We start from the raw sequence: 23160 nt of genomic DNA, 5'->3' as shown, positions 1-23160 counted from the left end.
AAAGGACAAAATACAAAAACAGACAGATGCCGACATATTTCAGAGGTTTAATATTTTTTATCCACAGTCTTTATATAGTATGAGGCATACAGTAGGTATGCTGGTACACAACATGTGTTGCATCAAAGGTTAGGGCCAACATGCAGCCTCCGTACATACAATCCAGTAGCTAAAACCAAGCATAGCAGCCAAGCTACTTTGAGATCTGACCAGCAGTTGGTGGTATTACAAACTATAATACATAATATTGGTAGAGAGTCAATCTGAACCCTCCCTAAACAATAAAAGGGCATCTTGTAGTCCAAATTCCCAGTGATGTGAAGTTCTCACTGTGAATATGTGCAAGCTGCACAAGCTCCATAGTGGTTCCAGCAGCTCACCACATGATTCCTCTCATGGACTCGGGTATAGTGGGATCTCAGAATCGCTGTCAGGAGGTGTTTTTTTGTGTTTTTGTTTGTTTTTACCAAGGATCAGCTGGTGGTGGGTGGACTAAATGGATGGAGCCTAATTGATGTATTCACTCTTGCTCAGCCAACTCTCTTTGCTTTTCACGTCAGTGCACAGGTGAAGTGCAGTGCATTTGTGTGTGGTTAGCTAGACTCGTCAGCTCCTGCAGAGAAATCAGGCCTTCTAATTTAACCTCTGTTATACATTTCAGGGCTAGGTTATTGATTTCTTGCCTTTTCACTCCTACTTGAGCAGATTTATTTCAGAGTGGTTTGAGTCATTGTGAGGAGCTTTGTTTGCAAGGCCAGTTTGTAACGTGTGTTAACATAAAAAGCTTTTCATCTTCAACTCAGAGATTTCTACTTAGTGTTAATTTCAGGTGGTGTATTCCTTTGGTCTTTCTGCTGAGCAGGACCAACTTGGCCAACCTGTTTTTGCCTTTGCATATTTATTGACTTAATTTGTAATAACCTTTTGGCCAAGCAGCTTCATGTAACTAAACTCTATTCAAACACTCCTTCCAGGGCGAACATATTCAGAAACTCTCAGGGTTGAAAGGAAAGCATAAAGTCATAATTAGCTCTTAAAGAGAAATGTATCTGGTAGAAAACGCCAGGTTTTATGTCACATGAACATACACTTGCTCTGTCCTGAATAAATTATCCATCCTCATACACTCAGGCTCAGACAAAGACACACACTTTTCCCCTTGATGGCTCTTCCATTAGCACACCTCAGGAGGGTAAGTGGTGGAATTAATCCTCACACACTTGACACTCTCGCTCTGTTTCTGTTTCCTGTTCTCTGAGGGATGAAATTAAATCAGCATTCAGCCATTTCTGATCTAAACCTGATGCTTGATGCTGTCAGGGGTGTGTGGTGAATGATCTGCTACATTCAGAGGCATTATACTTACTATGTTCCACTTGTTTGCATTTTAGTCTAGCTTCTGGGGTGGCAGATAAGTCATAATATATTCAGGAAAATGAAAATACATGTAAGGTCACTGACTCACAGTCAGTCTAAAAATATTTCCTGAGAAGGAAATTCATTGATATGGTGCCATTCAGTGAGTATTTTAAAGTCTGATTTTTCCTTTTTGTTAAGTTTCAGTCAGCTGAAATTTGTTTTCAGTCATTTAAAGCTTTGTGTCTATCTCATACTGAGAATCAGAACAGCACTGCTTTCTTTTTAAATTCACTAGATTCATTTTTTTTCTTACATAACTGTTTCTCTCTCCTTGTTTTAATGCCATCTTCTTATTTATTTCTCCTTTTAACGTGATTAAAAGGATACTCGTTTCATTGTGACGGAATAAAAGTGGGTGGTAGGCAGAGACGGGCTCCTCCAGGCTGCACATTAGGGAGCACTGTCCACTCACAGCCAATCACAGTCTCTCTGTGTGGGTTGTCCCTGTGTTCTCGATAGTTATTATTCACTTCCGGCTCTCTTCCACAGTGTGTCTTTGTTCTGTCTTCCTCACCTCACCCCCAACTGATCGTGGGAGATGGTCACCCCTCCCTGAGCCTGACTCTGCTGGAGGTTTCTTCCTGTTAAAAGGGAGTTTTTCCTTCCCACTGTCACCAAGAGGGAAGGCGTCTCAAACTTAAATGAGCTGTGGGCCACTGCTAGCACTGTCATCTCATGTGAGGGTTGTTTGTTTTTTAAAATGTAAAATATTGTGTAACAAGAGAAAACTGCAAACGTGAACGCAAATGCTTTTCCTCCCTCTTAACTGAAGCCTTTCATTGAACTACCAAATAAACACGTTGGTCCTCGCATTCTGGTTAGACATGTGGCAGCACTTCTGCTATCATTGTGTTTGTATTTAACAAATTAAAAATGCAGACATAAGGTTACACATGAGTTTGTGACTCTCTCACTGAACTAACAGAGCCGATCCCTCAGCATGTTTGTGCTCTCTGCTCATGTCCCCTTCATATTCAATCTGGCATATTTTGGCTTTTTAAAGAACTTATTTTAACACTGAACTCAACAACAAATAAATCCTCCCTAACAAAAAAGTCACTTTGAGGGTCAAATTGCATTCGATTTCTAAGTATACTAACCCCAAGTTGCTTTCCGAGGCGTCCACTAGATTTGAATGTTAGCTAGAAAGCACTTAGGTGTCGAGAAACGTGCTTGTCTGAATGGTTAAGGTTTGTTGTATGGAGTATGATAGAAAGATGTCATATAAGAACCCATCCATTTACCAATATAAAGCACCTTGAGGCAACTGTTGTTGCAATATAGCACTCTGTGTTAGCCCTGCCTGATGACCTGTCCTGGCTCTGTCCTTCCTCTCAACCTATGGCAGCTGGAATTGACTGCCGCCCGTTGGTGACCCTGAACTGGATAAGCAAAAGAAGAGGAATGAATGAGAATGTTTCTCTGAGATGAAGCAGATAGAAATCAGCTGTAATTCATTTACAGTTTCATTGATTTTATTTCTTTTAACTGATGTTTATAGTATAAGTTAAATATACAAAGGATTGCTAAACGAGTCCATGTGCCTTAACTATTCACAGAGGAATAAATAACTTTTAAAATGAACTGACATGAATTGATTTCTATTATTTGACAGTGACAGAGATAAAGTGGTACACCACTTCCATGTCGTCAAACAAGCATATGCGCTGAGCTGTGTCATGTAAAGTGAAAACTATAAGACGCTTAACAAGTACTGTTCCTTTTTCTTGCCTCACTATAGACTCTTACTGCTGATATTCAGTGTGGCATGCAGCTCCCCAGGCTCATATCCAAGAAGGCCTTGCAGGTTGCATACGAAGCGATAGACGTAGCGCTTGCCAGCGGTTTTGCGAATAATGTTCTTGTCATAGTAGTAGCGCAAACCACGGCTCAGCTTCTCATAATTCATCTTAGGTTTGTTCTTCCTGCGACCCCACAGCACTGCCACCTGAAGAAATAATCCACATGTAAACACCAGCAGAATAAGCCTCGTGTTTCCTTTTTATAACAGCAACATGATGATTTCTAAATGACCAATATTGAAGCAGTAGTTAGCAACGTCAGCTCATAGAAGAAGGTTCTTTGGTGCTTTCATTGCAGAGTGGAACATGTGGAGGTTACAAATATGCCATTACAAAGTGAAAAATACCCTAATTGAAATGTGGCCCTTCATGCTCTACTCATGCAGGTATATATCCTGATATGTTGTGAACTCAGCATTAATGACCTCGTCAGGATCCGTCAGTTTGAACTCCCAGCCATTTCCTGTCCAGCTTATGCACGAATGACAGCTGCGGTCTGTCAGAAGCTCCAGCAGAAACTGCCAGAGCTGAATGGGCCCACTGCCTATTGAGACATGACAGAACAAATGAGTATGCTTACCTCATGGCTACACCTTATCGTTTACCTCTTTCAGCCACTCTACTCACCAGTGTAGCCAGCAAGAACTGCTACAGGTATTACAGCTGTCTCCAGATCAGTTTTGCTGCCTGCACATTCCCTGAAGTTCCTCTGTTGCTGAGGTAACATGAAGGCATTTTCAGACATGCTCTCTTCCATTACTGGCTGGACGTCATGTTGCGGAGCAGCCCATGATTGAGTGCCCACAGCGGCAGACTCATCCCCAAGAACACTCTCCACTTCTGAGCCTGTCCCTGGACACACATTGGAAACAGAATCAAGTGATGTCTGCCAGCTCAACTGAGTGGTCATATCAAACTGTAGATTAGTCTACAGTCTTCCAAAAATGAGCTGATGTAATAAAGTAACTAAAATTAACTAACTGAAGAAGAGAGCTTTAGTCGGAGCACAGTCCAGAGCCTCCTTCTACAAGGATGAAACACAGAATACACAGCTGCAGGGAGGACACGGCAAAGAACAGAGGGAGACTCAGACCATATGTACACAGGGAGATGGAAACACCGAGGAACACAGCTGAAACTCACTGGGAAACAAGGCAAAGGAAGCAAAACTAAAGACAGTGCACAGGAGATAAGTAACAAATAAAATAAGACAGGAAGTAACGATCACTGAGTCCAGGACAAAGACATACAAACGCGACACAAGTAATGGGGAAACCAGAAAACCACAGAGACAAGACACAGAGATATCCACACACAACTGGGCACACAAGAAGGGAAATATTACATAACAGAGACACGTGGGCTCAACAAGAACATAACTAAAGATCCAAACACACTGCTGGAGGATAATGAAAGTATAAAGGGAAATAGCAACCATTTTCCTAAAGAGCATTACTAAAACAGTGATCCTCAAAAACTCACAACCCTGGCTCCAAGACCCATCGACCATGAAACGATTATTATATTCCACGTCAGCTGTAAGTCCTCTAACTGCAAAGTGGATGTGTTACGAGCCACAGCACCTGCCAGCCCACATAAATGCTCTGCTCACTCAGTAAGCTCCTCTGGCATTAACATCAGCTCTAAAACTGTATGTGGCTCACTTACTTTTGTCCATATTGGGTCTTTTTCCCTTTGTGGAGCAATTCTGACTGTAATGCTTTTTATTCAACTGATGACTCAGTATCATGTGATCTGTCTCACCTCCATTCCCTCGTATTTCCTGCAGCGGGGCTGCAGAGCTAATGTTGTTGCTGTCACGTTGTGAATAGGCTGGATAGTGGCCTCCATGCTGCACACTCATTGGTTCCAGATCGTGGAGGTCTGAGCTCTCACTGGGATGGTACTGAAGGTGGTAATTATCTCTGTCTGAGCATCCCTCAATCTCTGAGTAATTTTCTGAAGGAAACACGACAACAAAACAACAAAAGTCTCAAGCTTGCAGTTGGGTGGTGCGTGCAGACGGCTAATGAAGAAGAGCAGTCACGTTCTCTCAGTGACAATGGGCTTTATTCACAATCAGTATGCACGCATCTGTGAATGAAGTATGCATACAGTTCACTCTGTTCCATATATCAATATATAATTTTTTTCACTGATGATAGCAATAGTATCAAGTTTGAAGCAGTTCTATTTTTTTTCATAGTCCAAACATATACAGGTGGTAGTATGTGGCTCAGAACATCTATTCAACACTGTCTGAAATGCCATATAATGACCTGCTGAGAGAAAGGACTGAGCAAAGAGAACTGACCATTTAAAATTTCAGAGTTTTGAATTCTTCACCATTCTTGTGCAATGATAGAAAACAATGTGGCTAGAAAGCTAACTCTGTGCTTTTCAATAAAAGTGCTATCACCTCTCCTCATGGTCTCCAGGTGCTCCCACAGGATTTCTCCTGCAGTGGAGTCAGACAGCAGGCCCAGGAAAGCCTCTTGGTCAAGACCACACAGCTCGCTGCCATCCAGACCTCTGAGGTCTGAGCCCAGGCAGCAGAGCCCAAACTCAGCCTGGCACCAGTCCAGCCAGTGGTTCACCTCCCACTTCGACCACAACCTAGGATCTAAATATACATGCACATGCATTAATAATAGAGTCGGCAACACGTGACAACTAATCAAAGCTCCCACTGTACCCTGTGGAAAGTGACAGCTGATTCTCTCCTGAGTGAAGCCTGCAAAGCTGGCTTTCACAGCCTGAGTGAAGACCTCCTTACTGGTTGGGGTGAGGGGGGGGACCTCTAGGACATCAAACTCTGGAACAAAAGTTATGTTTACTCTTTACAACACATTAAAGACGACCTATCATTGAATATTTCACAACTTTTGATTCAGTTATTTCATACATGGTGCAATAAAGCTAATCTACAGAGATTAAGTTTATTATGATGACACGTTTATGTATGTATGAGCTACACAATTAGAATATAAATTAGTTATGTGCAAAAGTCTTGAGCCATCCCTCTCTTTTTTATTTCTAAGGACCCAGACTTTCTTTTAGGTGATGCTCTTTCTTTTCTTTTTTTCCCCCTTATTTTATTCAATTAAATTTATTTGATTTATATAGCACCAGATCAAAACAACAGTCACCTCAAGCCACTTTAAATTGTAAGGAAAAGACACAAAAATACACAATAAACCTGAACCTCACCATTTTCAGATGAACTTTTTTTTTTCCACAAGAAATTTTAAATAGTATTTTCAGGCACTTTGTTACCAGCAACCTGATGAAAACATCATTTTCTTTCTTTTCTTGGTAACTTGGTTTATCTCAGCATGGTGTGCAGCGTGTCAGACAAATTAAAGTAGAGCCCCGAAGTAGGTGGCCTAAAAAGAAAGGACAGCAAATGAACAATGTCTGAAACTCGTGTCCTTAAGAAATAGCACCTGACCCAGGACCTTCATCTGACCCATCTGCTGTTCTGGAGCCAGAAGGACGGCTGTCTCGCATGCTGATGAAGTTCACCTAATTTCACAGAAATTGGACTGAAAATCAGTGGCAGCCGGTTTGATGGGGGAATGAAGCCAACTGTGAACATTGATTTAAATCACCATCAATACGTATGTATGCCTGCAGTCATCTTTAAAATGCAACAAGGCTCTGTCATGTTTTGTTGTTGGTTTTCAGACAGTGGTGTGGAGGTTTTTGTCAAAATTAATGAAATGATGAATTCAGAAAAGTATCATTATGAAAATAACGTCAAACACACCATCAGTGCAGTGAAAGCAGAGCTGCAGAGAGAACACAGTGGAGCACCATCGTTCATGGACCGGCCTCCCCAGAGCTCAACATTATATTATTACTATTATTATTATTACTATTAAAACAGTGTGGGATCATCCCGACAGAGAACAGAAACATCCAAAGAAGAGCTCTGGAGAACTATTCAATAAATCACTGCATCGATATCCCCATTTTTCTAGCAACACATGGAGGGGGGACTCAAGTCTTTTGCACAGCACTGTATTAGCTGTTTAAAACCCCCCAGACATTGTCATCACATTAATCAGCATGAACTAAATTATTAGATCGTCAACCAAAAGTGATGCGAGTCAGCTACAGGATGCACAGTGAGAGACGCTGGTTTGTGTTTGTATGATGGGGGACTGTTCCACTTTGCTGTCAGTCCGAATGATCTTCTTAGTTTGAGAGTAAACAAATTATGAACAAATACACTTTTTTCTAATATGCTATTGGTTCTATGCTGCTTATAAATGCAAAGGCGAATAAAGTTTTGTGTTATAATATCAGCCATGTCTAACATAATGTATTAGACATATTGACAGACAATAAAAAGATTCAAAGTAAAAATCATTCATTCTGATAAAACACAGAACAGAGAGATGTTGGTGTCTTACCGTAAGCGTTGCCATCCATCTCAGTGTGTGTGAGACTGAGGATCAGGTGGAGTAAATAGGGATCACACGGGGAATGAGCCTTTAATATAATAGCTGTGAGGGAAGGAGGAGGCAGGCCGTGATTGACAACTGTCAGCCACGGAGATGTGGGAGGGTCAGCAGGAAGAGATATAAGGTCCAGTGTAAGCCCGCCACATAATAAATCAGTGTGTATAAGAATCAGAATCAGAATCAGAAAGGGTTTTATTGCCAAATGTTGAGCAGGTTTACAACATTAGGAAGTTGCTGCGGTACTTAGTGCAAACATACTGTCATAAATAACGCTTAAATAGACATAAAAATAAAAATAAGAATTAAAAGTGCTAAGTAGATAGATATATACATGAGTGCAGGTGGTGATCAGTGCCAAACATGGAATGATGCAGTGAACACAGCGTAGGGTCATGTGTCAGTGGCGGGGACAGTCATGTGGTTATTGTTCATGTGTCCAACAGCAGAGGGGAAGAAACTGTTCTTATGGCGAGAGGTTCTGGTGCGAATGGACCGGAGCCTCCTGCCTGAGGGGAGCAGGTCAAACAGACTGTGTCCAGGGTGAGAAGGGTCAGCTGTGACTGAGCTGCACGCCCCAGTGTCCTGGAGGTGTACAGGTCCTGCAGAGATGGGAGTCTGCAGCCAATCACCTTCTCAGCAGAGCGCACAACACGCTGCAGTCTCTGTTTGTCCCTGATAGTGGCTCCAGCGTACCACACGGTGATGGAGGAGGTGAGGATGGACTCGATGATTGCAGTGTAGAATTGCATCATCATCCGTGTTGGCAGGTTGAATTTCTTCAGCTGCCTCAGGAAGTACATCCTCTGCTGGGCTTTCTTGATGACGGAGGTGATGGTGGGCTCCCACTTCAGGTCCTGGGTGATGGTGGTACCCAGGAAGCGGAATGAGTCCACAGAGGTGATGGGGGTGTCAGTCAGGATGATGGGGGGGAGTGGGGCTGTGTGCTTCCTGAAATCCACAATATAAGTATAATAACATAAGAATATGCTAGAATAAGTACATTTATTGTTTTTGTGGTATATATTAAGAATTTGTTAAAACACACATACAGCTTCCCACTTCCTGTTTGTTGGAAATTTGTAGAGAGTAGTAAACTCTGAACTATCTTGGAGGAGGTATGGGTGGACTATTTCAGGAGAAAGACTGGAGAATAAAAAAAAATAAAAAATAAAAAAAAATATGCAAAACTGCAGCTAATTGTGTATCAAACAAGTCACGAGACTAAAGTGACGTCCTAAGTTTAATCGGCAGTCCAACTGCTGTTGAGTCAGTTTTAGAAACTGACTTTAAAGGTTAGTGCTAATGAAAAATAGGAAGAAAAAAATATCAGAATTTCTTTTTTTTTTTTTTTTTTTTTTTTTTATAACAAATAGGACAGGGGGAATGAATGAGAGAAAGAGGGGGAGAGAAAGAAAGAAAACCAAAGGGGAGAAGAGACGGTGAGAAGGGGGGGGAAGAGAGAGAGAAAAAAAAAAAGAACTCCTGGGTCACCTGTATGGAGAAAAAAAAAACAAACAAAAAAAACAAACAGAGGAGACAGCAAACAACAAAGAGCAACATAATAATAGAGAAAACAAAGCACCATCACAATAAACTAGCTAGTCATAGATATCAATATTTACTAAATAATAAACGATATTGTGCAGCACGCAAGATAGACAGCGCACAGTGTGCTTTGAGGCAGCAGCCAAGAAAGCTTTAGTCCGCGTCTGTGAATACCCATGTGTGCATACCTGTGTGGATCAGCATGCTTGCATTCCAAAGGTTTCTCCATGTAATGATCTGCTAGGGAGTGTGGGGGGGCCACAGCCCCGTCCTCCAGGGTGTGAAGCGGGTATGGAGGAGATCAAAACTCCAGACATCCAGAGGCCCCCAGAACACAAGAGACCATGGAAGACCAACATATATCAGAATTTCAGAAAATAGGGAAAAGCTGACTGTGCTGTAAAAGACAAACTTCCTCACTTTGGAATGAAAAAGAGAAAACCAAAATAAACTAATAGAGTATTGGAGTTGGTCGTTGATTTAGTCAGAAAATTGTGTGAATTGCATGAAAGGATAAAGTGTGTGTGTGTGTGTGTGTGTTTTCACTTTTAAATGCTGGTCCCTTCACAGATGTTGGAACATTTTCCTTGAATGCATCGTTTTCCTTTCTCCTCATTTTTGCTCCAATCGTTCTTCAAACAGAATTACACATTAACTCCAGGAGTCAAAAAGGTTGATTATAAATGCTTTTTAATATCACTCTTCTATGTTACACACAAATACAGCTGAGAGTACACACATATTCCAGAGAGGTATGCAAAGAGTAGGCACCATCAATGTCTAACAGACTACAGCACAAAGACAACACATGCTGACAGGATGTCACAGCTACCAAACTTCAACTATAATAAAACACACAAATACATTCAGCTAACATCGTACAACACTGGACAAGCAGTTGGACAGTGAACGTGAAATAGTCATGTGCTGAAACACGGGTACATGCTTTTTAGTTACAGTACTGCTGGGAGGCTACACTCTTCCATGGAAGACGTGACTGGTCAGGAACAGTGACAGGACTCGGGCTTATCTGCAGTTATGCTGGCTTTTGGAAGGAGGGAATGTAGTCTAGCTCTTGTTAAAGACAGGCCTCAATTATCCTGTAGTGACCAAACACATTCCCAGTTTTCTCATAATCTGCGGTTAGTGGAGTACAAGTACTACTAGTAAAAATAATAAAATGAACAGTACTTGTTATGTGTCCTACAGTTTACACTTTACATAAAACAGCTCAGTGCCTAGTAGTACTTGTACAAGTGGTACAGATGCTACTGGTGAAGAAAGAAAAATAAAGACATGTAACAAGTTAAAGGAAAAACAAGTGATGAAATAATTTATTAAGGGGACGCCAACAGCCTTAATCCTTGGCACTGATTCCCACTCTCTGGAAATGGACTAATGGCAGACCATACTTCTAAAACACATTCCCTCTCTTTTCAGGATCAACAATCTTTCCCCTTAAAAAGAGAAAAGTGGATCAAACCCATGGAGGTAAAATACCTCCACAGCCCTCAGTTGGGGAGTCGCAGGTTCTGCTTTTTCCTTTAATTTGTCACACATCCACAGTGGACCATTTCAGCTCCAGTTAGCACAGGGTGAACTGGAAGTGGTTGAGGTTGTACAGGGATCGTTACTGTAAAGAAATAATGCCACAGTGCACAGTGAGAAGCTACAGGGTTCGTCTCTGGCTGCCGTACCACGTGCTGAGCTACGGACGAAGGTAGTTTGGTTTAGCGAGGGGCATCCGGAGCAGCGATCTTCTCCAGACTGGGCTCCATTCCCCAGATTTCCCGGGCATACTCAGAAATGGTGCGGTCACTGGAGAATTTTCCACAGCCAGCAATGTTGTGAATCACCATCTTGGTCCACTCTTTAGGGTTCTGTTAACATAGAGAAGGCGTCACAGGCCAGGTGTCATTTATTGGACAATACTTGTGTACATGACCTCACTAGCAGCAGAGCATACCTTGTAGAGCGCGCTGACTCTCTCCTGACATCTGATGTAGTCTTCGTAGTCAGCAAACACCTTGAACCTGCAGGACATAAAAATGTTTCAACAGTGAGCTGCATTGTTCACTCTTCAGCTCGTGTCTAACGCCTGGGAAAGTCAGTCACATGTTTGCTCAGCAATGACACGACATCACTGGAGCCTACAGTGTGAGTTAGAATGCAAAGTACTCACTCGTGAGTTTAGGGACCACCGTGCGCTCACCTGTCATGGTGCATCAGCATGTTCACGAGGTCTTTGAAGAGGCCAGGCTGGCTGGGGCTGAAGAAGCCTCCTGCTATCTGGTCCACTGCCTGCTTCAGCTCGGGGACACGGTTATAGTAGGACACGGCGTCGTAGCTGAGGACAGAAAAACACAGAGATGCTAGCTGTGCTCCACAGGACAGAGCAGACAGTGGATGGAAGTTACTCCTGTGGTTTCCATGGTGGTAAAGCAGGGCTTTAAAAAGCACAACATCCCAGGTGGAAAATACTTTTCGGTTTTATTATTATGTGATGATACTGTTCAGCTGCCGTTACATGGTTAAGTTACTTTAGCTAACTAGTTGAGCAGAGGCCTGGGAGCTCGAGGCTCCTGCACAGTATCTTAGCTGTTCCCAGGACTGCGCTCTTCTGGACAGAGATCTCCGATGTTGTTCCCGGGATCTGCTGGAGCTACTCGCCTAACTTGGGAGTCACCGCACCGAGTGCTCCGATTACCACTGAGACCACCGTTTCCTCCACCCTCCACATCTTCGAGCGTAAGACGTCCGTGGCAGCAACAGACGTGTGGAGATCAACAATGGATAATATGGAGTGCAGAGAGAGCACGACCAAGCAACGATTAAAGCGTGGAAGTAATCACATTACTTTGAGTTTGATTCTGTAAAAAGTGACAAAAACATCAGCGTCTGCTGTTCACGCTGTGTGGGAAGAAAACTTCTTTCTACAGCGAAAAATTAAACTTCAACTCTGAGCGAGCAGCGAGCACGCTGCCACGGGAATGTGACATTCACACAGAAACCCCCGGATCCTCCCACTGACAGGACAGCTGTGGGCAAACCTCCACCCACCCCACTCCAGCTAAACAGGTGACAATAGATTTAAGAGCTGCTGAGTCTTTGATTTTATTTATTTTCTGCTGTTTTTACTCGCATCTATTTGAAAGAGTAGAAACCCAAAACATTATTTTATCTGCTGGATTATGCAGGAAATAGGTTTAAATGTTAAACACATTTCTTCCAGTCAAAGATTGTTGCATATAATTACATTTTTACTTGATGCATAAAGTTAAAAGATAACTAATAAACTAATAAAACAAGTTTTAAAGAGACTTTTTCATTTGATTCAGTTTAATATGATGGATTATGCAGAAAAAATAGAAATGGGCTGAAAGGTCTGTTGCCTTATACTCGGGTTGTGTATCATGTTATTAAAAAAAACTAACTAAGCAATAAAGTTACTACTTGCTCTTTGATCCACTGGCTGCTGAGCATTGCATCTTTCTCCCATATGCTCTTCCAGTATTGCTCCGCTCGCCTATGGAAAAAAGCCCCCAGCCTCGGTGGTGCTGTTCTCATATTGTTTGTCAGGTATACTTCTTCAAGCGGCTGGCCAAGGCTGTGAATCTTTAGCAGCTGTTTCCAAGGCCTCAGGTATGGACACTTTGCTGTACTTCTTAGTTACCTTTCTGCAACTGAAGTTGGCTAACATCCCTCTATGCTACCTAGATCTTGGCCTCTAGTCTCCTTTTGGTTGTTGTAGCCAAGCATCTCACTTATCCCTGATGTTGTGGATGTGTACACACACACACGCACGCACGCACACCTCTGAACCAAGACCATTTTAAAACTCACCCCTTCTTGTCCAGAGCCTCCACATCGTGCACCCTCATACCAAAGATGAACAGATTCTCCTCTCCAGCCTCCTCTGCCATTTCCACGTTGGCACCATCCATGGTGCCAATGGTGAGGGCGCCATTCAGCATGAACTTCATGTTCCCTGTGCCCGAGGCCTCAGTACCTGCTGTGGAAATCTGCTCAGACAGGTCAGCCGCAGGGATGACTGCACAGAGGAGACACACGGAATACAGTGGAGTCAGCTTTATGTGCTACTGTCCCAACAGAGAATGACCCAACATAAAAGATCAGGTTTATCCAGCTGTAGTGTAAATAAGTGATATTATACATCACTTATTTACAGTAAGACACAGTCAAAAACTTATTACTCTTCTCAGCCAGTGTGACGCGGTAGTTCTCCAGGAAGATGACTTTAAGGCGATCTCCCACCACGGGGTCATTATTAACGATATCTCCGATGGACGTGATCAGCTTGATGATCATCTTGGCAGTGTGGTATCCTGGAGCAGCCTAGAAACGCAGAAGGCACATGCTGGGAAACCAAGAGGCTCACCACACCCTCAAAGTTCAAAAACAGGTGTTAAATTCGTAGTGGCTAACAGCTAGCTTCAACTCGTCCAAGACGTGCAGCTCAACTCAATCATGCTCAATTTTCCTCCAGAGGTACTTCTAAATCATCACAGTTTCATAGCCTGTCCTGTCACAGCAGTATATAAACTACAGGTGAATAAACACTACTGAATGAGGTTAGTGTAGAAGAAGAAGAAAGGTCCTGCTTGGTGAGACAGATGTCTACAAGCAGCTTCTCTGATGCAACAACATCCATGTGCAGACAGATGGACAGCCATGTTTATGACTGGCTGTGTCAAAGTGGCCCAGACACATACTAGATAAGGCTGGATTTGATGTAGTGTGAAGTGCAGTGGGTGTGGGAATAAACTGCTTCCATGACAGGCTTTCTTCTGACCACATTAAACTTTTAGGAATATTGCTGCTCACCTTTCCTCCAATCATGATCGTTCTGGGTGTCCACTGCTTGTTGGGCTCGTTCTTAATGCCTGATCAGAGAGAAAGACTGTTTGTTTGCTTGTTTGTTTGTTAAACAGAAGACAAGTCTGGATTCAGAGTTAAAGCTCAGCAGCACCCACGGTTGTACAGTGTGATGATATGCAGGCAGTTGAGTAGCTGCCTTTTATACTCGTGGATCCTCTTCACCTGCACATCAAACATGGAGCTGGGGTTGATCTTCACCTTGTAGTGCGCTTCAAGATGCGCTGCAAACTTCATCTTGTTCTCCTGAAAGTTCAGACAGAGGGTGTAAAAAGAAGCACGCAAACAGAGTGCATTTTACTTTTGGCATTTTAAGCTCTCACTTGTTTGATTTTGGCTACGTCCCGGATGAAAGCATCATCATTCACAAAGTCCAGAAGCTTCTTCAGCTGGTCCAGGTCACGGATGTAATCCTCTCCAATTTTCTGGAGGTTAAGCAGGTGAGTTAGGCAAGATCTCTACAAAGACTTACAACGTTCACAAATAACTAACCCACCTCAGCGATGACCTCAGCCAGACCGGGGTTGCACATGACCAGCCAGCGCCTGGGGGTGATACCGTTGGTCTTGTTCTGAAACTTCTGAGGGTCAACCTCGTAAAAATCCTTGAACCTGAACGTGGAACACCAGTCAGAGAAACTTCCAAACATCTTTGTAACATGTTATGCAGCTAGATTCCTACAGGTTTCCTTACACAGTGTTTTTGATGATATCTGAGTGGATACGGGCCACTCCGTTGACTGCGTGAGAGCCCACAATACAAAGATGAGCCATGTTGATTTTCTTCACATCTCCTTCCTCAATCAGGGACATTCTACATATGCGGTCAGTGTCCCCTGGGTAAAGCTTCGAGATGCGCTGAAGGAGTGAAGATAAACACTCTGAGATTACTCACCGCTGTGCGTATAAAACAAAATGTTTCATTCTTCAAGAACGAACCACATTTTCTCTGCTCACAAAGCTTTTCAGGCACCTTATTGCCTGAAAAGCTCCAATATTACATCCTCCCCTCATACCTCCAGGTGCCTCCTGTTGATCTCGTAAATTATGTCGAGGTGTCGAGGCAGCAGGTTTTGGAAGAGGTCCACGGGCCAGCGCTCCAGTGCCTCAGGCAGCACGGTGTGGTTGGTGTAGGCACAGGTTCGGATCACAATGTCCCAGGCCTAGACACAGAGGCCAGAGCCACAGGCAGCTAGGTTAGCATTTAAGAAACTGTGCTAAAGAAAATGTGAACCAATGTGAAAGCACTTTTTTAGCTGATCAGTGACTTGGTTTGAGGTTAGCACTAAGGACACAAACAAACAATGAGACTGAATCCCGGTCGAAGAATCCTAGAACGTCTATAAAATATGGGCTGATCAGCGTAGCCAGAGTCTGAAAACTGCATCTGTTTTAATGGCAGGTAGCGACTCCTAATGCACCTACTTCTTATTTGCAGAGCTCATTAAACGTTTTCCCAGTGACTTTATGGTCTCCAGCTCAGTTTGAAGTCTTGAATACACCATTAGGGTCCCACAGACTCACTACAGATGCACACTGGATGGAAAAGTTAAGAGTTTGCGATGTGATACCTTCTCCCAGGGCACTTTCTCAATGTCCACCAGCAGCCTCATCAGTTCAGGAATGGCCAGAGCAGGGTGGGTGTCATTCAGCTGGATGGCCACCTGCACATGGAGAGAAAACAGAAAACTCATGATCATCAGTTTTAGGAGAAATCAATAAGAGAAAGTAAAAAACAAAAGAGAAGCAAATAACACAGAATGACAGCAAGCTCACCTTGTCTGGCAGTGTGGAAAGATCTAACCGCACAAACTCTGTGGAGCCAAACTTTGAGGCTTTGAATCGACGGATGATGTCCTGAAGAGTTGCAGCTACGACAAAGTATTCCTGCTTCAGACGCAGCTCCTTCCCTTCAAAGAACTGAAGGAGAGTATGAAGAGCTGTTACACCAGAGTTCAATGCTTACAATCAATCTGCTGCCGGTACACCCGCTGACATTATTATGGAAGAAGCACAGAAAAAGAGAGCAGCTCAGGAGGAGGAAATCATCAGGTTAGTCCGTGATTTGAACCAAGGGAACAAATCGTGGCAGGAACGGCCTGATATTATTTGTATCTCACTGCAACTTTACTGTATAAAGACCTAACATCTCCAAAATGTCAGGAGTAGTTGGTCATTACAACAAGTGTTCGTGAACTAAAAATCAAGAATGTGGGATACTGTTTGTCCGTGATTTGGAGAGCCTAGCGCTGCTCCTGACGCAGGGAAAACCAATTCTGCAGGGGAGACCTACCTCGGCACTTGTGGAGGTAAAACCAAAGGGAAGATATGCTTCACAATATTTTCTAGTCTTTGGCTTAGAATGAAGTTGGTTTGGAAACATATTCAGCGATGCTTCATTTCCTGCTTTGCGTTTGTGTGGGAGCCCCGTCAAAAACCTGTCCATTATGCTAACAGCGTCCAAGCGTTCCTTTTTTTTTTTTTTTTTCTTTCATACCGTGCCCCTCCCCCCTGCAATGGCTTAGTGCCCCCCCCCCTAAGAGGTGGGCCCCACACTTCGGGAACCTCTGCACTAAGAGACGTTTTTGTGCCCTTTGCAGACCCTGTGCTTATTTCCAAGTCCCAAATGCAATCATTGCAGGAGTTTGGTCAATCTTAACTTTTAAAAACACTGGACAGATAAGGAAAAATGTCACCTGGCACAGGGATAAACACACTCCTGAACCTTGAGGAAAGCTAGAAGAGTTGGAGCTGTTATAGCAGCAGAGGGTGGGCTGACATCATATTACACTTTAGGGATTAAGAATGGGATGTCGCTGAAGTTCATACGTGTGTGAAAGCAGATGAGCAAATACTCTCAATGTCACGCACAGCACCATCCACTAGTTCATGTGAACGAAGTAAAGGTTCAAATAAATAAGAAGTGCAGCTGTAAATCCACTCACATTGTCATTGGGGTAGAGCACTCTGGAGATGTTCTCAGCGAGGTTTCTATCGAGCACAGCTTGAATGTAGCCTCCAACATTAACTGTGGGACAACAGCAAGAAGAGCAGTCCATGTCTGCTGGTTCTACTTTTCACAGAGTGATGTGAGCAGAGTGCAGTACTCACAGTCTTTCAGGTTAAAGTCACAGGGCGCCTTTGCAGACCACAGCCTCATCGTATTAACTATGTTGTTTCTGTAGCCGGGGACTGGAGTGTCATAGGGAAGAGCCAGAACCACCTGGAACACACACACTTCATCATTTCTGAGTGTTTAAACTACAGTCTGCTGATTTACTGTCAGGGATGATGTCACAGACCACAGGACAAGCCAACTAGACTGAGATGGGGCTGCAGGGCAAATACAAATCATCCGTCCCAGGTACCATTACAGGGAATGTGAGGGAATACCACAGTGCAAGGTTCCTGGGTTCAGACATCTTCAGGCAAACTGAGGTGTTCATCGGGGAGACATGAAGAGCTGAACTCTCTAATCCTTCACATATTCCCGAGGCACAGATACTGAGCTGGAAGCTACCAGAAAGCATTCATATCTGTTACTGTTGTTTGCATTCAACCTTCTCTGATGCAGAGAACAAGTGACGGGACTCTCTCCACCCTGCATTCTTCTACTGCCATGGTCATTACTACTGCCATGAGTGTAACCACATCTGAAGATTACGGTGCATCTTTGTCCCACTTTCCCCAAATCACTGGGCAGACTGACGCCCCTCACTGAGCCTGGTTCAGACGCAGGGTTCTTACTTTAAAAAGATGTTTTTCCTTCTCATCGTCACCAAGAGCTTGCTCACAGCGAGTTTTCTGACTGTTGCCGTTCTCTCTGTATTATCATAAGGTCTTCATCTTACAATACAAATGCACAAATGTGTGATTTGGCACTGTGGGAAAAAGTCCTGCTTCACACAACATTACCAACCTTTCAACTGTATATCAGCTGTGCAACTAAATGGCACCTGCACTGGTTCTTATGTAGCATGTTTCTACTCTACCCGAGCACTCTAGGTACTTTATTACTCACCTCATTCAAACCAGCACTTTTTTTCTATGTGTTTCTACAAAAGTGCTACTTCACACTGTGATGGATACATCGGAGAGAAACTTGGGGTTAGTATCTTGCCCAAGGATCTTTGGCATGCTGACTGAAGCACCAACCTTACGATTAACAGAGGATCTGCTCTCCCTCCCCCTCAACCCCTGAGAGAGACTACAGACAGACACTAGAGACACAGGACTGACCTGCTGCATGCAAATGTTACTAATGCATACAGTCCCAGTGCATTTAACCTGATCCAGCCACTGTTTAACTCAATTTTTTAAACTACTATAACCAAAAAACGCGTGTATTAGATAATTACAGCAAGTTGAGGGGTTTGTCTTTACCCCGTATCCTCGTTAAACTGTAGTCTTTGTTACCCAATAATAATAGTAGTAGTAGCATGCACAATTAGAGGTGTCAAAGAAAATGTGACAGTCTCAGTACTTTCTATTAAGAGTATACAGTAACGACCTGGTACCAACCTGCGTGTCAACCCACTTCACTCCATCAGCTGTGTGCTCCACGCGGCCATAGAAGTGGACAGGGCGCATGTACTCGGGCCGAGCCTTCTCCCAGGGATTCCCATAACGCAGCCAGTCATCGGCTTCTTCCACCTGTGGAAATACCAGATGGCATCTTCCTGTTTAAAACTAGTTAAAATATGAAAAAAAAGTCCTTAAAAGTCTCATATTTGAGCACTTATATGCTGCTTATATGACAAAAACTACATCAGCAGACCGTCCTGTCCAAACACAACAAACACTGGAGTTTCAAGACGGTACTCTGACTATAACTCCATTTCCACTAAGACTACAGAGTGAACAGACGGTCCATCAAATTCTCTCACTTTGCCACGTTCTGTGCTCCGAATAATCCTCCTAATAATCCTATTAATGCTCCTTTTAATCAGCATCACCCATATCTTGTGTAAACAAACTGTGACGGGTCCATCATGCAACACCCTCTGCTACCATCACAGAGGGCGCTTTTGTCTGGCTAATCTTATTCAGTATGACTGTAGTGCAAAGGTGCTTTAAGTGCATACACAGCACCGGGTGAACATACCTGCCAGCCACTGACAATTTTCTGGTTGAAAATGCCGAACTCATACCGGATGCCATATCCATAAGCAGCCAGACCCAGAGAGGCCATGGAGTCCAGGAAACAAGCTGTGGAAACGGGAGCGCTGTTAGACACGGCTGTGCTTCACATCACCATTTGTCAGCAGCCAATCAGGAGCTCACCAGCCAGGCGTCCAAGGCCTCCATTGCCTAGGCCAGCATCTTCTTCAATGTCCTGCAGCTCCTCCATGTCCAAACCCAGCTAAAGAACATGAGCACACGCACAGTAAGGTGTGGATCAGCTGTGAGTACTGCAGGACAGAGCTGTTAATCACTCCTCCCACGTTAACGGCAATGAACATTAGAGCTTCACTGTCTGGCTGAGTGTTATTGACAGTAAAGCCAAGCTCCAACTAAAAATCTGTGAGTGTCTCCCGCAAGTGCGTCTCTCATTGCTATGGTTGTTTCCAAGGTCTCAGACTGACCTGGAAGTGCATGGACTTAAAAACTTTTGCGGGATCTTGTAAAACGACATCTTCAATTTTTTTTTCCTTCAAATTTAAATTAATAAAAAATTCATTAACACTAAAGATTCATTCATGAACTCACTGAAACTAAACTGAATTAAAAACAGGAAGTCAAAATAAAAGTAAAAACTAATTACAAATCTATAATATCTCTGGTCATCCCTCTCACTTTATTCAGCCATTGCTTGAGGATGTGGAAGCCTCTCTGCATCAGTGTGGGTTGATTTGATTTTGTTTCTGTTGGAAGCGTGCTGTATTACCCTCACCTGGTATGTGGCTTCATCGCAGGCATTCTCCAAGGCCAGGTTCACCATGGTGTTCTGCAGAGTACGGCCCATGTAAAACTCCAAGGAGAGGTAGTAGACGCGCTGCAAGAAAACAGAGCAAAATGGCTTTTTATTCCACTTCCACCTGATCCTGAGCTGCTGGTAGTTTGAATTTCCTTTCAGTTATTGCACTTTTACATCTGTATGCAAAAATATTTCCAAAGGCAACAACACAAATATGACTGGATGAAACTCTGAAACAGAGTCAGGTTATTGACAATAAAGCACACAGTATGCGCCCCATGGCCCGGCCACGTGATCTCTAGGACAAGACAGCAGCAGAGCAACTGCAGGCAATGACACCGTTTCACTTCAGAGAAGCAGCATTACAAGTCTGGTACAGAGAACAAAGCTTCTGACATTCTGATACGGCTCCAGCATGAGAAGCATGTGTAGACCGAAGTGACTGAGACATGCAGAGGTCAGCAGGGTAGGTCACACTGGCATGGCTCCTTCGTTCTTTGTCACAGCATATGTATCGTCTAACACTGACCTCCACGTCTGACGTCTAACTGAGCACCACTTTAAGAGTGCTGAGAGTCAGCAGCACATTGACTCAGTGTATAGAAATGTGACAGCTGTTCCAAGTGCACCACGCCACACGGTCACAGGAAAAGTCACCAGAGTGCAGCAGCTGAATGCAATGCTCACCCTGAACCTCCAGTTCCAGAGAACCAGAACTTCTTTACTGAAAATTCAACGAATCATCATCATCTAACATTTTGCATGCTTTGAAAAGAATCACTTCATACTTTTATGCACAGCAGATCAGCATCTTTTGACTATGAAGGCCTCCCTGAAAGCCGGTGTTGTGCCAAAAAGTGATTTCCAATGTTTCTGTGTATTTTTTATGTGTAATATCTTTACGTATGTTGGTAAATAGACTTCGGTGAACAGCGTTTACAAAGGGGTTATATATAGAATTAAAAGATTATCTGTTTTTTCAAGTATCTTTATAACTCTGTGTTATTGTACTCACATTATAACCAATCCGGTCCTTTATCCCCACTTAAAATATTTTTACAGAACTATTGTAATATTTGCTGCCATTTCTGCTGTCTTACTCTTACAAAAGACATTTTTAATGTTAATGAGATTTTTTTAACTGCATAAATAAAGGTTCTATAAAAGTCGCTGCCAAAAACTGATTGCGGCTTCTACCTTGTTACACGAATGTTGTTTGTGGCTCAATATGACTTTGTGTCATCCATGAGGGATGAATTTGACATATGTTTCACATATTATAGGCCAACAAGTTACTTATAGCAGTTTAAATACGAGCAATCAGTTTTTGGCAAATACCGGAAATCAGTTTTTGGCAGACAATCACTTTTTGGCACAACACCGGTCAATAAGCTGGAGGAGGACAAGACATAGCCGTCTGAACAGCCAGGCTGGAGCACAGCGGGGTCTCGGGCCGTGGCAGTGGTATGCAGTCTTAGTGACGCAGTTATCAGAGCTGTGAGCCCGTGAGGGCAGCCCCCTCCTCAAGGAACCCCAGCCCAGTAGGTAATAAAACAGTGGCGCGCTGATCAGAGTGGGTACTAATGCAAAAGGGGCTATGCAGCAGCTCTGAGGGCTCAGTTCTCGCTGCCTGCTCAAGGCCTTTAGGTCATTTTGCGCTTTGGTGAGAGGAGAGGGGGTGGAGAGATGGATGGCGGACATGCGTTTACGTGAGCTATGTCTGGTTGGCCCCAAGCCCGCCCGTGTGGACGCACATGAGTGAGCGAGGTACAGCAGAGGTCAGGTGAAGGTGAGACAGCTGCGGATGACGTTGCGTAACATCTCATAAGAGCGGAGCTGCCGGGACACACACACACACACACACACACACACACACACACACACGACTCACGGTCAGAGCGAACGTGACTATAAATGGATACGAAGAGCAACGCTGTTACAAGCCGCAGCCATCACTGCTGACATCCGCATCACGAACCCGCATCCCCTCCCTTCCCCCAGGCCTCCGATCAGCTGTGCTCGACTGCAGTGCACCCGGTTGCTTACTTTGGGGTCCTTCTCGTAGTAATGCTGCTGCGTTCGGATCCAGCGGCCCACCAGGTGATCTCGGACCGTGTTTGCCAAGGCGAAGTAGTAGTCCCGTTTGGTGGCCACATTCCGATCCTTGACCAGGGTGAAATGGAGGTGCCGGTTGAAGTTAGTTTTTAGGTCCGCAACGTTCTCCACCCCGGCCAGGCCCCGCACCGAGATCTGCTTCCTCCTGTCTTGGTCTGTCAGCGGCTTGGCCATCTCTGTGCTCCCGGAGTGTGACCCGACGCGTCGTTGCTCTTCTTCGGCTCTGCGTTGAACACACAGCCGGAGCCTAGCGATGCTCCAGCCTCTTTAATATGTCACGTACAGCTGAGAGCGTCAGGACGGAACAGCCAAACAGCTTTTCCGGTCGACAGTTTCAAAATAAAACTCAGTATCATCAGGTGGCCAATCAGCGACTTGGAAGACTTTCGTCTTACTGTTCGGGTACTCCACGAAACTCTGTAAACAATACTTGTTCTAACTTCCAGTGTAAATGTGGCTACTTTGACTTAACCGTGCCTCACTGAGACGCACATGGATAGAATATGTAGCAGTTCTATGCAAACTCCACAGACCCTGACTTCAGTCGCACAATGAGAATAAAATATTTGGTGCGTCTTTGAGCACATTGATCTTTCTGCCCCTGGTTTAAAGCATTCAAACCAAGAAGAAATTTGAGTCTAAATTCAGTGTCTGAACTGAACAAGTACTGACGAATCCACAGAGAAAACTCGGCCCAAGGTCAGGTAGTGGGAAACATCACCTTCAAATCTTCAGGCTAATCTCATCACGTGACCCACAGTAAAACGGTTTACATGTAATATGAAATAATCAATTATAAATTACCCAAATGGCACAGATTACAAATGAAAAACGATTAAATTTAGATTACATGGTTTAAACTTTGAATAGTTCAGATGACAGATCTCTCTTTGAGTAAAACACCACAGTCCAATCCTTTGTACTCATCTGTAATCCTGTCAACATTTCTGATATTTATTCAGAGCTGACCCAACCTAGACTTCATAGACTGACAGTAA

At 43.7% G+C, this 23160-nt stretch overlaps 2 protein-coding genes across 2 annotated transcripts; both read right to left on the bottom strand.

Moving 5' to 3' along the window:
- Window positions 1-472: 472 nt before the first annotated feature.
- On the bottom strand, window positions 473-7658 carry LOC113011367 (protein C-ets-2-like). Its single transcript, XM_026150880.2, has 7 exons — window positions 7640-7658; window positions 5917-6036; window positions 5641-5844; window positions 4986-5180; window positions 3849-4073; window positions 3647-3765; window positions 473-3367 (listed from the first exon to the last, which is right to left on the bottom strand). Exons 1-7 carry the CDS (start codon window positions 7656-7658, stop codon window positions 3155-3157), a joined length of 1095 nt encoding a protein of 364 aa, XP_026006665.1. The 3' UTR covers window positions 473-3154.
- A 2250-nt stretch (window positions 7659-9908) lies between these two features.
- pygmb (phosphorylase, glycogen, muscle b) lies at window positions 9909-22970 on the bottom strand. The gene is made up of 20 exons (XM_026158323.2): window positions 22094-22970; window positions 20024-20125; window positions 19414-19492; window positions 19235-19338; window positions 18652-18783; window positions 17242-17353; window positions 17076-17158; window positions 15907-16050; window positions 15702-15794; window positions 15147-15293; window positions 14825-14988; window positions 14628-14742; window positions 14455-14556; window positions 14230-14377; window positions 14081-14139; window positions 13450-13591; window positions 13079-13286; window positions 11448-11582; window positions 11202-11268; window positions 9909-11115 (listed from the first exon to the last, which is right to left on the bottom strand). Exons 1-20 carry the CDS (start codon window positions 22334-22336, stop codon window positions 10966-10968), a joined length of 2529 nt encoding a protein of 842 aa, XP_026014108.1. The 5' UTR covers window positions 22337-22970; the 3' UTR covers window positions 9909-10965.
- Window positions 22971-23160: the final 190 nt, after the last annotated feature.

The sequence above is a fragment of the Astatotilapia calliptera genome, chromosome 3 (genome assembly GCF_964374335.1).
Source record: "Astatotilapia calliptera chromosome 3, fAstCal68.1, whole genome shotgun sequence".
NCBI lineage: Eukaryota > Metazoa > Chordata > Actinopteri > Cichliformes > Cichlidae > Astatotilapia > Astatotilapia calliptera.
The sequence above is the reverse complement of the archived record's forward strand: the minus strand, read 5'-3'. Positions and strand labels throughout refer to the sequence as shown.

Excerpts from the sequence above, each read along its gene's own strand:
- LOC113011367 (XM_026150880.2), bottom strand. Across the intron at positions 5,181-5,640 it reads CCTGGAGACCATGAGGAGAG|AAAATTACTCAGAGATTGAG; the intron begins GTGATAGCACTT and ends TGTTTCCTTCAG. Across the intron at positions 3,766-3,848 it reads AGTTCTTGCTGGCTACACTG|GCAGTGGGCCCATTCAGCTC; the intron begins GTGAGTAGAGTG and ends ATGTCTCAATAG.
- pygmb (XM_026158323.2), bottom strand. The coding sequence starts at position 22,336 with ATGGCCAAGCCGCTGACAGACCAAGACAGGAGGAAGCAGATCTCGGTG. Across the intron at positions 18,784-19,234 it reads AAATTGTCAGTGGCTGGCAG|GTGGAAGAAGCCGATGACTG; the intron begins GTATGTTCACCC and ends GTATTTCCACAG. Across the intron at positions 15,795-15,906 it reads TTTCCACACTGCCAGACAAG|GTGGCCATCCAGCTGAATGA; the intron begins GTGAGCTTGCTG and ends CTCCATGTGCAG.